Genomic DNA, 12948 nt, shown 5'->3' with positions numbered 1-12948 from the left:
TTGCTTTCAGAGCTGTGACTTGTGGTCCCTGGGTGTCATTATTTACGTGATGCTGTGTGGATACCCTCCGTTTTACTCCAAACACCACAGTCGGACAATTCCAAAGGACATGCGGAAAAAGATCATGACAGGAAGTTTTGAATTTCCAGAGGAAGAGTGGAGCCAGATCTCAGAAATGGCGAAAGACATTGTGCGAAAGTGAGTCAGTTGAGGAAAATGTTGTATTGCTCTTATATTAAACTGGAAAATCACTTGGAATTGAGTTATCACAAAGGGCTTATTTTTCCAAAGGCGGGGGGATTGTCTGCAGCACGTGCAGCTCAAAAACCTTCTGTCATATTCAGCACAAATGAAGTCTGGTAAATATTTTTCTTTCCCTCTCTTTTTCCTCCCTAATTGTTGTGTTCGGTTTTTGCTGTCTCCTGTCTCTGAAGCTGCTAGAGTGCGATTGTGTGTTTAGTCTTTCAGGGGAATGAGTACACGACCTTGATTCAGAACAATATAGGCAACTGGTTGCCACATCTGCAAGTGCTCTCTAGGCACGTATCTCCAATGATAATGCTTATACTCCTGTTAGACTCAGGAAGCATTTAGGTGGTGTAATAGGATCTGGTAGATCTGTCCTGTAAAACCCTGTGCATGTAATACACAGTCAGAAAGGAGTCAGGAGAGAGGCATGGAAAGGGAGGTTAAGCTCTGTCACAAGGTGTCAGAATATGAGATAAGGTTTTGCGTTGGTATTTTACTCTAAATGCTGATGGGAACTGTTTATCATGCAATGCACATCTCTGGGTTGCAAGTGTTTCAAAGACTGATCCCATGGTCCTGTTTGAAGGCGAGAATGTGGCACTGATTAGGTCTTGACCTCACTTGTTTTTTAAAATGGGCAAGGGACTTTCTGCTTTTGCTTGGATCAGCAGAGGAAGTGGAAGGATAAAAGCAACATAAATGGAAAAAAATCAATCTGTTAAATACGTTTAAACTGTCACTGTCTCCTCTGACATAGTGTAAAATCTGCAAGGACTTGACATTGTTTGGAAAGGGAGGTGGGACCTGTTTCAGGCAGCGCAGGAGAGCCCACAACCTTTCACCAAATAAACTGCAGATTACATTGCAGTGAAACTTCCATTTATACCAAGGTCAACTCTTTATTCTCACTCAGAAGCTCCACACTCAATAGGTTTCATTGTCTTTTAAAATGGCCATGAAACTCAGCTCACAGAATGATGTTGTTTGGATTCAGTTCACTTAATTCTCTCACTAATGTTATCAGGACTCCCTTTCCTGCTTGTCTTTTCCAGCCAGTGAGTCTGAATCTGTGTTTGTGGTGCAGGAATACATTTAGACTTCATACAATTCTGGATACATTTACATTTTATTTATGTAGGCTGCTAGTCATATGGAGTCTTGCTTCTGGAGGTCATATTTGGCATTCAAGCAGCTGCTTCCTTTCAAGCACGTCGAGCTGATTTCTGACCTCAAGCTTTACAAGCTGGAGTGCTTTTGATAATAGGTTAGGACTTTGAAAACCTATAGGAAAGGAATGCATGTGTCTTGTGCCTTGGATCAAAACTGACCTATTTGGCAGCATGGCCTTGCTAGTGAGGTTTCTGAGCTAGCCTGTGGTCCTGCTGACATTTGGTGCAAGTTATTTCCACTTTCTTGGTACATTGAACAACTCTGCTCTGCAGCCAGGAAGCTGATTTCGAATATTGTCTGATGAACTCATCAAGTTGTTCTGTTTCTAATTTGAACTGGTGGGATAACTTGTCAGCACTCTGTGGGAGATTTTACTGGTTTTATTAAGCAGTTGTGATTATCACGAGAACATCAGTTTATCAGCAAAATCTCTGTGCAGGGTTTTATTCTAGTAAAATTTAATTCCATGGAGTTTTCAGAGATCTCAAAGTTCCTTCTTATTCTGAGGTGCTGTAGCCTGCCGAAGTGGCCATTACTTGATGGTTTTGCAGGGGGAGAAAAGCTAAGGAGTTGCATGGTAAAAGCTGTTAATTCAGTAAATGCATTTCCAACTTTGATACTCTGCCTTACTTCACGCCCAGGGTCTGTGGTGTGAGTATAGCCTGTTACATGGATGAGCTCTAGATGGGCATTTCCAGAGAGTCTTGGTCTGGATCTTTTCTAGTTCACCTGGGAGATAATTTGCCCATCTGGGAGGATATGAATGTAGAGTTCAGCAGTACACAGGTATTACTAAAGTGGCCCTCAGTGCCTTTCCTTTACACTGAGTTGCTCAATATAACTGAATGAGCTGTGATAGCGTTAAAATATCACCACAGCAAGGGGCAGTGAAGTTGGTGGAAAGTCAGACTGCTTTTGGGCCAGCTTAGTGTTTTAGTTGTTAGGAGGAGCTTCTTGTTTAGCCCCTCTAACTCTTAGAGATTGCTGAGTGCTCTGACTCCAGACAGAGCAGCACATTGTAAATCATCAAAGACCTCCTTATGGACTGACTGATTCCTCTCCCAGGCTACTGAAGGTCAAACCTGAGGAACGGCTGACCATCGAAGGTGTGCTGGACCATCCCTGGCTGAACTCCACTGAGGCACTTGATAACATCCTCCCCTCTGCCCAGATGATGATGGACAAGGTCTAAACAACATTTTATTTTATCAAGAATGTTGGTTAGAAGAGCTGGATAACCCTGAGGTGGTTTGAGTGTTTCCTTTCGTGTGGTGTTACGCAGATAAGGAGCTCCCCTTCTGCCTTAATGAGAGCCTGAGATCTCTGTAAGAAAACAGAAAGGTTCCATTTGAAATTTGGGCTATAAATCTGCGTAATGTAAACCTGATGGTGGTTGTGCATCTCCGAAATAAATAGGATTCTTTCATTCACAAAGAAGCTCATTAAAACATTAAGTGCTACTCTCCTCATTGCAGGCAATGGTTGCAGGGATACAACAGGCTCATGCAGAGCAGCTTGCGAACATGAGGATCCAGGACCTGAAAGTCAGTCTCAAACCCCTTCACTCCGTCAACAACCCAATCCTGCGCAAAAGGAAATTACTGGGGTAATTGTAACCGTGCTGCTGAATTCCTGATCTGGTTGACACACTCTTTCTGCTGAAGTGGGTAGTTGGAGTGAGGTAATACTTGCACAAGGTGGTGTGTCTTCCAAGATACGCCAGTGAGGAGTTGGATAGTGTTATTGTGTTATACAGGTAGCAAAACAGATCCTTTATGGGAAGATGGGTCACATTGAGTAAGGTAAGGCAAACTGGGAGAAAATTCCAAGAGTTTTTACTGATCCTGGCATTTATTTACTGAAAAAGCCAGGTAATCTTTCTCTTTGAGTTACTTATCTGAAAAATAGAATAATGCAATTAGGGTTACCCTTACTTGTGTTAATTTAAAGGAATATTTATTTTTCTTTGTATTTAAAGGGGTCTCATAATATAGGACATTGTTATAATAAATACTGTATCTAGCTCCCATTCCCAGCTTTCCAGAGAGTGAAAGAGACCATTATACTGGTGCAGTTATGCAATGAGTAACAGACTTGAGATGCATTCAAATTGTAATTGTTTCCTCCTTGTTCTTTTGCAGCACTAAGCCAAAGGATGGTGTTTATATCCATGACCCGGAGAATGGAAGTAATGATTCCAATGTGGCTCTGGAAAAGCTGAGAGATGTGATTGCTCAGTGCATTCTACCACAGGCTGGTAAAGGTTGCCACTTTTATCTTAAAAGTTACATTCCTAACACATTTTGCTGTGCCTCGAGATCAGTTTGTGTCAGTGGTGAGGAAGGATAAATAGAATTCCTGTTGTCCTAGCCAGTCTGGAGGGGAAAGTGGTGTCTGTGGACTGTAATTTTGGTGCATGCATAATATTAGTGTCAAAAGTGACGTGCAGAGCTGTTAAAATAACTTCCAAACAGGAGTGTCTGCTTTCAAACTGATTTCCTAGTTTGTGTGAGGCGAGGAGGGATAACTGCACAAAGTGTTTACAGGCAGAATGACAAACCTGTTTATCTCTGGTCTCCTCAATAGGAGAGAATGAAGATGAGAAGCTGAATGAAGTGATGCAGGAGGCATGGAAGTATAATCGAGAGTGTAAGTTGCTGCGAGACACTCTTCAGAGCTTCAGCTGGAACGGTGAGGAACTCCTCCTCTTCATGGAGAATGGTGATGATGCTGGGTGAAAGAGGGGCAGCAGTAACCTTCTTATATGGAAATAACCCCAAATGTCTTGAACTTGTGCCAGACTGGTTTAGATTTTGACATTCTTTCTTTTTCAGCCAGCTCATGTGTTCTAGAAATGAGGTAGAAAGTTCTGCTGTAACATTTCTATTTGAGGTTCAGGGTAGAGTTTTCAAAGGCACCAAATCATGTAGGAACATAACAGCAGAAGTGGATCATCACTTTAGAAACTGCGTTAGCACTTTTCAGCTGGTTTCCTTCCAGCTGTTTATTACCCTCTTTCTGCTGGAGGCTGCTGCCCTCATCTGTGTCAGCACATCTGCTTGCTTTGGATGGGAAATGGAATTAAACTAGGCCAGCTGCCTTGGGAGTGCTGACAAAGCCAGGGGGGCAAAGGTGTCAGCCCCGGGAGCAGATGCTGATGAATATAAAGGAAACAGGGGCATCAGCCAGGTTCATGAGGGCTTGGTTGTGCCTTTCCCTCATTCTGTTTTGGTTGGGTTTAATTCAGGTTTTTAAGTGCTCAATTCTTTCAGTGGAACTAGAGATCATAACTCATTCTCGTTCCCTTGCAAATGTTCTCCTAATTTTCTGTGTGAAGCAGTTTTGTGTTCAGTCAGTGTGTAACTCCAGCCACAATTGCTTTCCTCCTTGTACGCAGCACCAGCTGATGTCCTGTTCTTCTTCCTTGCAGGCAGAGGATTCACAGACAAAGTGGATCGACTAAAACTGGCAGAAATAGTAAAACAAGTTATCGAAGAGCAGACAAACTCCCATGACTCTCAATAGCTGGAGCTTCTTAATCTTATTTTTTTTACCATTTAAGATTTATTCTTTAACTGTAAAAAGTATTTTTATGTAAATTAATAAATCATAATTATTTCATTAAATTTCCATACTGCTTGAAAATGCTGTATAGTTGTAGATACAAAAAAGAAAATCATTGGTACTGTAATATTTTTTTAAAACTCAGTTCCTTGAGGTATATATGAATCACTTATGTACTGTTAATCATGAGGCCCCTTCAAACGGGGCAAATTATATTGTTAAAGACCATTCTTTTTCTTAATAGCCAGTTGCAGAAGCTGCCTTCCACCTGCTATACGTCCAGCCAGCTGCAATGACTATGTATGTGAATGAGACAGCCACAGTTTCTCAACACCCTGCTCAGTAAGTACTTGAAGCAAGTGCTGCAGAACACAAACCTCATAGCTGCCCTTTGCACCGAAATCCCAAGTCTTTCTGTAGAGGCAACTAAATAGCCGCCTGTTTCACTAGCTGACCCTAGAGCCGCGCTCGGCCTTGCCAAGGGCACCTCAGTCCGTGTGCTTGCTGTATTTCAGTTCTGATCAGTAGCCCTCTCTTTTTCTTCTTCCTCATCTTCCTCAGACCGTCTTTAAGGCTTAGCCCACTTTTTCTTCTTCTCCATCTTCCTCAGACCTTTTTTAAGGCTGAATTGGCCACTCAGCTCAAGACTCCTCTTTTTATCATGTTGTTCAACAGCAGAACGGAAGAATGTTCTAGTTACTTACATACAAGTTACTTTTATTTTCATGGAGGGATCTTCTACAAACAAAACCAAGTATGGGGTTCATTTGCTTCACCCCCAGATCAGACATTGTCTGTGTTCCACCTGTGTACTCCATTCTTTCCTTTCTAGAAGATCCAACACTTGGTTTCAGCCTTGTCCTCTCGTTTGAAAGAGATCATCCTGGCAAGGGTCTTAGTGCTGCTGTGTGAATCCACTGGTGATCCTTCTCTGTGTCACCCTCTGGAGTCCAAGCTCCCCGTCTCTTTGATGCCTTCGAGCTCCTCCTGGGGAGCAATAGATGCAGGGCTGTTCCTTGGCACACATCCGTTTGCTGCCTGGACCACCAGGGCAGATTCTTACACCAGTCTGGAACATTGGCTCCAAAAGCTGCTTTTTTAATCTTGATGAAACAAACAAATGAAAAGAATCTGTACATATTTCTAGTTTTCTACCTTCTGATGCTTTTCTTTCCTTTGAGACCGGTCGAAGGCTTTTTATAGAGATATTTTGGTACTAAACCTGTGCAGACGTTGAATGAGTTTGGTCTGCAGACTGAAGTGCCAATTCAGGGCTATTAAGTAATGACTCTTGAACATTATTGTTATATTTCATAGCTCATTAATTTTGGGTTTACGTTTACAAACCTGAGCCATGAATCTCCCACCTTGCTCTTATGGCAGTCCAGCCTTGTTCTTTGTTGTCTTTTTTCTATACCAGACTTCCTTGCAACCTTTAGCTTGGATGGCAAACCAGTGTCTGACTCTTTCTATGAAATTTTCTAAGCAGTAACTTAGTTTTTCTACATGAAGGAGATATAGATAGTTCATTCACTGTTCTTTGTCAGCACCGTGTCAGCTTTCTTTTAATCTTGTTGACAGTTTTCCAATGCCTGATTTATTGCAGAGTAAGAACCACAGTCCCTATGTAACCATCACTTTTCTCTGATGGAAACAGGGAGTTCTTGTGTAAGCCACAATTGTACCTCTGACACTACATGGAATATTTGTGCACTGATATATATCGATGACAACTGTAGAGAAGTAGCAAGAGACAAGAGTATTTGCCAGTTCTTAGTGGTATCAGCAAGTTTGCAGGCCCTATTATATGCATTTCTGTCCTTGCCCTAAATTCTAGGTCATGTCAACATCCACACAATCTTTAAATGCAATAGGTAATTTCCTTTTTAACTTGAAATCCATGGGGTTTGTTCTGAGAAATCTTATTCTATTGGAACTTTTAAGTATGGCAAATGGAGAAATGAACAAGGAAATCATCTTCATTTGAATGGAAGTGCAAAAAATTCCCTACAAAAGCACTCTTCAACTCTGCCCTCCGAGGAGGAAAATACTCGGGCAGTTTCTTGGGAGCCAGAACTTGTTTGTTAGCAGAAAAAATGGATCAGATTGTAGCTGCTCTCCTGGTCATTGCACAGTGCAGTCAGCAGAGACTAGGGATACAATCCAAGTACCTTGTGACACGGGTGTAACACACTGGGACCTCTTGCAGGGTTCTTTAGTGTTAAAGATGCTTGAATGCTGTTGTGTCTGTAGGAGATGGCTCCTTCAGCAGGGAGCACGTTGGAGTGACTGCAGCTCGCTGACATCCAGGCGGAGAAGGTGGGATCCGACTGCATTAGAGGGTCCCTCCTCCTCATGGTCCCTTAACTGACACAACAGGATCATTCCAAGCTGCTGATAGTGAGGTGGGTGCGTTTGTGACTGACTGCAAAGCGTTCTGGTGTCTGGAGGGAAGTCAAGTTTCTAAGGGCTTCTGTGATAAGGAACTGCTTTTCATGGATTTACTATAGATTCTATTGTCTGTGGTGAATAAGAACGGCCTGGTTGAAAATGGAGGTAGGGAGGGACAGATCAAGAAATCAGTTTGAAGAGTCAAGGTCAAATGGTTTTATTTTTATGATAAGGTTGATTTTTTTTTTTTTTTTTTTTTTTTTTTAATTTCCCTCTTTAAAAAGTTCTGGTTTTACATTTCAAAATTACACTTTAATGGATTCTTTTATATATTTGAAAGTAGGATTTTACTTTCTCCTTCCCGTGGTGGTGTTTGTTTTTCAGTTGACATAAATGCAAGATACCTTGTCCTGATTCCGTGAGGTTTTACCTGGTGATAAATCTACTGATCCTTTATAGCAGACTGTGAATATTGTAAATATCTTGAGATGGAAGGGTTGTGTGGGATCAAAGAAGACATTCTTTGTACAGACACTAAAAGGGTATGGGAAAGCTGTAGGTTGGGTTGGTTTTGGTTGGGTTTAGCATTTAATTTAAAAGAAAAATCTCTGAAATCATTTGACCTTTCCAAAATTTTCTGTATATCTGACTTCTCCTGTGACTTGATTATTTGAAGCTATATGTATGTATTAAAGAGTTAGAAGAACTTGACTAGGTGAAAGTTTTCGATTGGAAATAGCAACATGTCAAAGTTTTGCTGTCACTACAGGTTTTAATTTGGAAACCCGAGTCTGTCCTCGTCCGCCATGTTGAACTTCCGTGTGTTAAAATGTTTTCATTTCTCCTTTTCAGTGTTATCTGTAATATGTTAGTTTATTTTGGATCAGTATTATATTGTAAATATTACGCATCGGTGTATATAAATGATTTTACTAAACTTAAAAGTTACTGGCTGCTTTTGTTTGGTTCCCAAGTCCCTGTGGTACAGAAGGGGAAGGAGAGCCATGGCCTGGAGGGAACAGCACCTTCTAGTTCCCCATCCCTCCTGCCTTACTAATGTGAATAAGCATTTTCCTTTGTATTTTGCAGGAGTTGCTGTGAGGCTTTCAGATGAAAGAATGACTGACAGCATGAGTTGGAAAAAGCCCTAGAAATAGTGTTCTCTGCCTGGCAACATAACCTGAAATGCCTCTTTTTCCACACTGTTTTCCATTAGATGGCAGCAGTACATGCCCAGTGCTAGCAGTGAACCCCGCCAGGTCTGTAGGATTTATCTTGTAGTGATGACTTTGGGCAGCCAGGGAAGGGAGGGATGACTTGTTCTGTGTTCCGTGACATTTCCCCTGTCAGGTATAACAGCTCCTCCATCCTGCCCAGCGTGTTCTTTGGGGCAGGAGCCAGGAACCTATTTCTTCAGGATGAATATCATTGCAGGGTGCTGGTTTCACTGCAGGTGGCTGAAGCAGGAGCCCTGCAGGGACTTGGGGCAGGAGCAGCAGCTGGGGAGTCACCAGGAGGTGAGAAATGGGTTGGCCTTTGCTCAGGCTGGCGGTGCACTTTGCTGGAGAGTGCTGGGGTTCTCCTCACCTCTTAGGCAGTCAGACTTGTGCCACCAAGCATGGCACTATATGCTTCCTGGCTCTGGGAATACTTCTATTCCTCTCAAGCATGGTTTGGCTGGCTTGTTGGCAGCAACCAGACAGTCCTTTGTCACATGAACATTTTGGAACAAAAGTGGCACAGAAAAGAGGCAGTGGGACAGCTGTGAGTGCCCCTTCCTTGTAGGAGTTAACATCCGCCTGCTTGGTACCTTTAAGGAGTTAATAGTGCCTTGGAGAGTCAGTGACCCTCAGAGCATCTGTAGCTTTGGGAAGGGGAGTCAAAGAGCAATTTCCTGGGAATACTTAAGGCAGCCAAACCAGCTGCACGAGCTCTGTAGAAGTGGCACAAGAAAGACTCCCTTACCCCCAAAGAATGCTGCTCCTTTTCCAGCAACAAAACTCCCCTCAATAATTAAAACACTCAGTGGTGCGTTCAGCCGAGTGAGGAGCCCTGCAAGGGTATCTGTCAGCAGCCACTGAAGGCTCTCGCTGCTGCAGCTGAAGGTCCCATTAGCAACCAGATCATTGTTTCCCTGGTAATCTCCCATCACTTTCCACTAAGGAAGCCTTAATCCCCTTTTAAACAAATTGCTGTAGCAGCACTGGCTCATCTTGCTCTCAGCAAATGGGGTCAGCCCAAGTAGGGTGCAGCAGGCTCTTAGTGATAAGACAGGGCATATTTAGTGTCCTGGTGCTCCTGCCTGTACCAGGGCGCAGGTGCCACCCTCCCCATGGAATGTTTGTGTTTGAAGGGGGCTGCAGAAACGGTTGCTCCCCTGGCCCTTCCATTCCGGCCCCAAGGGCAGCTCTCCCCTGGCTTCCCACCCTGTGCCAGGTCTTTCCCTATGCTGCTTCACTCTGTTGCAGTTGGATGGCAGGCTGGCTGCCTCCCGCTGTGTCCTACCTCTCTGGTGGACAGATAGCTGAGGAAGAGCTAAGAAAAGACACGTTGGATGAAGGGCTTGAGCCTGGCTGCGGGCTGAGCGGGGAGAAGAGAACAGATCCTGAGGGAAGGTGGTGAGAAGGGATCTTTGTTGCTGAGTTAAAAGCAGCTTTTCTGATGTCTCATCATCTGTATTTTCTACCCTTTCCTCCAGCCAGGGAGGGAGTGACCATGGCTCCAAGCTGGACACAGCCAAGTTGCACCCCAATGGGCAGAGGCGTTCTCCTCCTCGGCCTGGGCCTCTCCTTCCTGCTGCAGGGGCTCCTGCTGCCCTGCGCAGACTGCAACCCCCAGAGCACCTGGGACTACGCAGTCTACGAGATAGTCATTCCAAGGAAAGTTGCTCCCAATGCAGGGAAAGGCAGCCAGGAGGAAGTGTCCTATGTCATCAACATTCAGGGGATAACTTACACGATTCGCCTCAGGCAGAAAGACTTGATAATAAAAAACTTCCCTGTATTCGCTCGTGACTCCCACGGGAAAATGAAGGCCAGGCAGCCCCATGTGCCAGAGCACTGCTATTACGATGGCTACGTGGAAGGCATCCCGAACTCTGGGGTGACTGTCACTGTCTGCTCTGGCCTCAGAGGACTGCTGCAGTTTGGAAACTCAAGCTACAGCATTGAGCCCCTGCCAGGTGCCACCAAGGGTCAGCATCTTCTGCTGCGGAGGGACACGGCGGTTCCTGGAACCATGTACATATACGATACGCCCATTGAACGTCAACGGTTTCCACGTCCTAGCACGGAGGCAGAAGGGCAGTTCCAGCTCCGGACACACGTACGGTATATGGAGCTCTTCATTGTGGTGGACAAGGAAGGTTTTGATGCCTTTGGCAGAAGTATAACTAATGTGACACTGGAAGTTATTGAAATAATCAATCTGGTGGATGGGATGTTTAATTCTTTCCACCTTCGTGTTACGATAACTGCGCTAGAGATTTGGGTGGAGAAGAACCCTATCAGTATTACCAAAAGCATAAACAAGGTCCTTTATGACTTTAATCATTGGCGGAAGCAAAGTCTTAAGTACGCCACGCATGACGTGGGGTGTCTGTTTGCCTCGATGGACTTTGGTCACGGTACAGGCGGATTGCATGTGAGTGGCAAGTCCAACCTCGGCAGTGCTTGTGATAAAAAACGGGCCTCTGCTGTTGTGTCATTTGCCAAACAGCCCTACATGGACACTGCGGTCAGCGTCGCTCGTGCGTTAGGGTATGCCCTTGGCATGGCGCATGACCACAGATACTGCACGTGTGGAAACAGCTCTAAATGCATCATGAGCGTGAACGGCACGGTGAACTATCAATTCAGCAACTGCAGCAAAAGGCACTATTTTGATTTCATATCATCAGGGCGAGGATTCTGCCTTAATAACGTCCCAGAATCAGTAATGACATCTGCACTGAGGCGCTGCAAGAATCGTGTCCTGAGGCCTGGGGAAATGTGTAAATCAGACCCTTGTTGTGACATTGCCTGTCAGAGAAAGGGAGCCCTTTGCACTTCTGGACGCTGCTGTAGGAATTGCAAACCTCTTCCAGAAGGAGAAGTGTGTAGGGAGAGTGTTGGACCGTGTGACTTGCCTGAGTATTGCAACGGGACATCTGAGCATTGCCCAGCAGATGTGGCCAAGCAAGACGGGACTGTGTGTGCTGAGGACGGGTACTGTTACTCAGGCAAATGCCAATCTCCCACGTTACAGTGTATGAGTATCTTCGGTAAGGAAGCAAAGCCTGCTCCGCTGTCATGCTTCCAGGAGCTGAACATGAAAGGGGATCGGTTTGGCAATTGCCGGGGAGATGGGGCAGATGTCAGCTTTCAGAAATGCAAGCTAGAGAATGTCCTGTGTGGGAGGATGCAGTGTGTGAACGTGAGACGTCTGCCTCGGCTGGAAGATCACACAACCGTCATCCAAACCCCGGTGGGTGATACCTGGTGCTGGGGCACAGACTACCACTTGGGTGTGGACATTCTGGATCCTGGACTTGTTAAGGATGGCATGCAGTGCGGTGAGAAGAAGATCTGCATTAACCGGACGTGTGTGCCCGAGGGGAACTACTTGACATCCCGCTGTTCTGCCAAGAGAACGTGCAGAGGAAAAGGCGTCTGCAACACTAACGGGAACTGCCACTGTGACAACGGCTGGGCACCTCCCTACTGCCAGTACCTTGGATTTGGAGGAAGCATTGACAGTGGGCCTGCACCCGTCACTAAACACGGGCTTTGGAGGTTGCTCTCGGGGATTACTGGAATGACTATTGCTGTTCTGGTGCTCGCAGCAGTTGCCATTGTGAATGCGAGAAAGTTCGGAGTAACCCAAGCGTTACAGACATATGTTGGATCCTTTTGGGCTAAAAAATGGGCTTCTAAGGGCAATGTTAGTGACGAGGTGGAAGAAGATGGCTCAAAACTGGCTGAAAGTACTGTGTAGGAGCTCACATGGCAGCAGTGGAAAGCTGGGCTCAGTCACCAGATTCAGATTCCAGCTGCGGTGGACACATTTAAAATTGATTTAGATGCAAGTGTAGTTAGGGGAGCTGGCTTTTATTCTGTACAATATCAAAATGAAATTGTTTTGCTTGACCTCGCTCTGTAGGACAAGTCATTGACAAAAATGACAGGGGAGCTCAGATTAAAAGTCTGCCTGCTGGTTTACACTGACAGACACAGGCTGAGCAAGATAAACGCGGGGATGGCTGATGCAAAGCCTTTTGCAAGGCAAGAGTGACAGTTGTCTCCCAGCCCAGAGCATGAGGGTCTGCAGCAGTGAGCCCCCCTCTCCACTAAATATGCCATCCTCAAGGACATCTGCTCTTCCCTCTGAGTAAAGAAACTTCTGGGTCACAGACCTTCTACTATGGCTCAGAGGAAGGGGTTCAAACTGCCCACACCACTGTATAGAACCTTAACTTCACATCCTATAGTCTTAACTATAGACCCTTAACTTCACACCACCTCCTGAGCTCGAATCCCAGGCAGAGTGCCCACCTTTGAGCCCATCCTGGATGTACCTGAGCTCTTCCTTTGTGGC

The 12948-nt window shown here is 45.0% G+C and overlaps 2 protein-coding genes across 4 annotated transcripts in view; both read left to right on the top strand.

Moving 5' to 3' along the window:
• The window catches only part of MAPKAPK5 (MAPK activated protein kinase 5), a 21941-nt gene extending 16900 nt beyond the window's left edge, over positions 1-5041 (top strand). Inside the window, exons 9-14 of one of the 2 annotated variants that reach the window (XM_030502059.1) lie at positions 11-198; positions 2485-2605; positions 2895-3025; positions 3561-3676; positions 4006-4110; positions 4850-5041. In XM_030502059.1, the coding sequence (XP_030357919.1) occupies positions 11-198; positions 2485-2605; positions 2895-3025; positions 3561-3676; positions 4006-4110; positions 4850-4944 (756 nt within the window). In that variant the 3' untranslated portion in view covers positions 4945-5041. Of the gene's footprint in view, positions 1-10; positions 199-2484; positions 2606-2894; positions 3026-3560; positions 3683-4005; positions 4111-4849 lie in introns of both variants that reach the window. The other variant, XM_030502058.1, reaches the window with a different exon arrangement.
• Positions 4850-12853, top strand: LOC115614756 (disintegrin and metalloproteinase domain-containing protein 9-like). Of its 2 annotated transcripts, none has more exons than XM_030502051.1 (3): positions 4850-4896; positions 5228-5325; positions 10073-12853. In XM_030502051.1, the coding sequence occupies exons 2-3, from the start codon at positions 5292-5294 to the stop codon at positions 12346-12348; spliced, it is 2310 nt and encodes a 769-aa protein (XP_030357911.1). In that variant the 5' UTR covers positions 4850-4896; positions 5228-5291; the 3' UTR covers positions 12349-12853. The 2 variants fall into 2 exon arrangements, with proteins under 2 accessions (XP_030357911.1, XP_030357910.1); XM_030502050.1 differs by having other exon boundaries at positions 4879-4959.
• Positions 12854-12948: the final 95 nt, after the last annotated feature.

Source organism: Strigops habroptila, chromosome 11 (genome assembly GCF_004027225.2).
Source record: "Strigops habroptila isolate Jane chromosome 11, bStrHab1.2.pri, whole genome shotgun sequence".
In the NCBI taxonomy this organism is placed as follows: domain Eukaryota; kingdom Metazoa; phylum Chordata; class Aves; order Psittaciformes; family Psittacidae; genus Strigops; species Strigops habroptila.
This window is presented reverse-complemented; position numbering and strand designations above follow the sequence as displayed.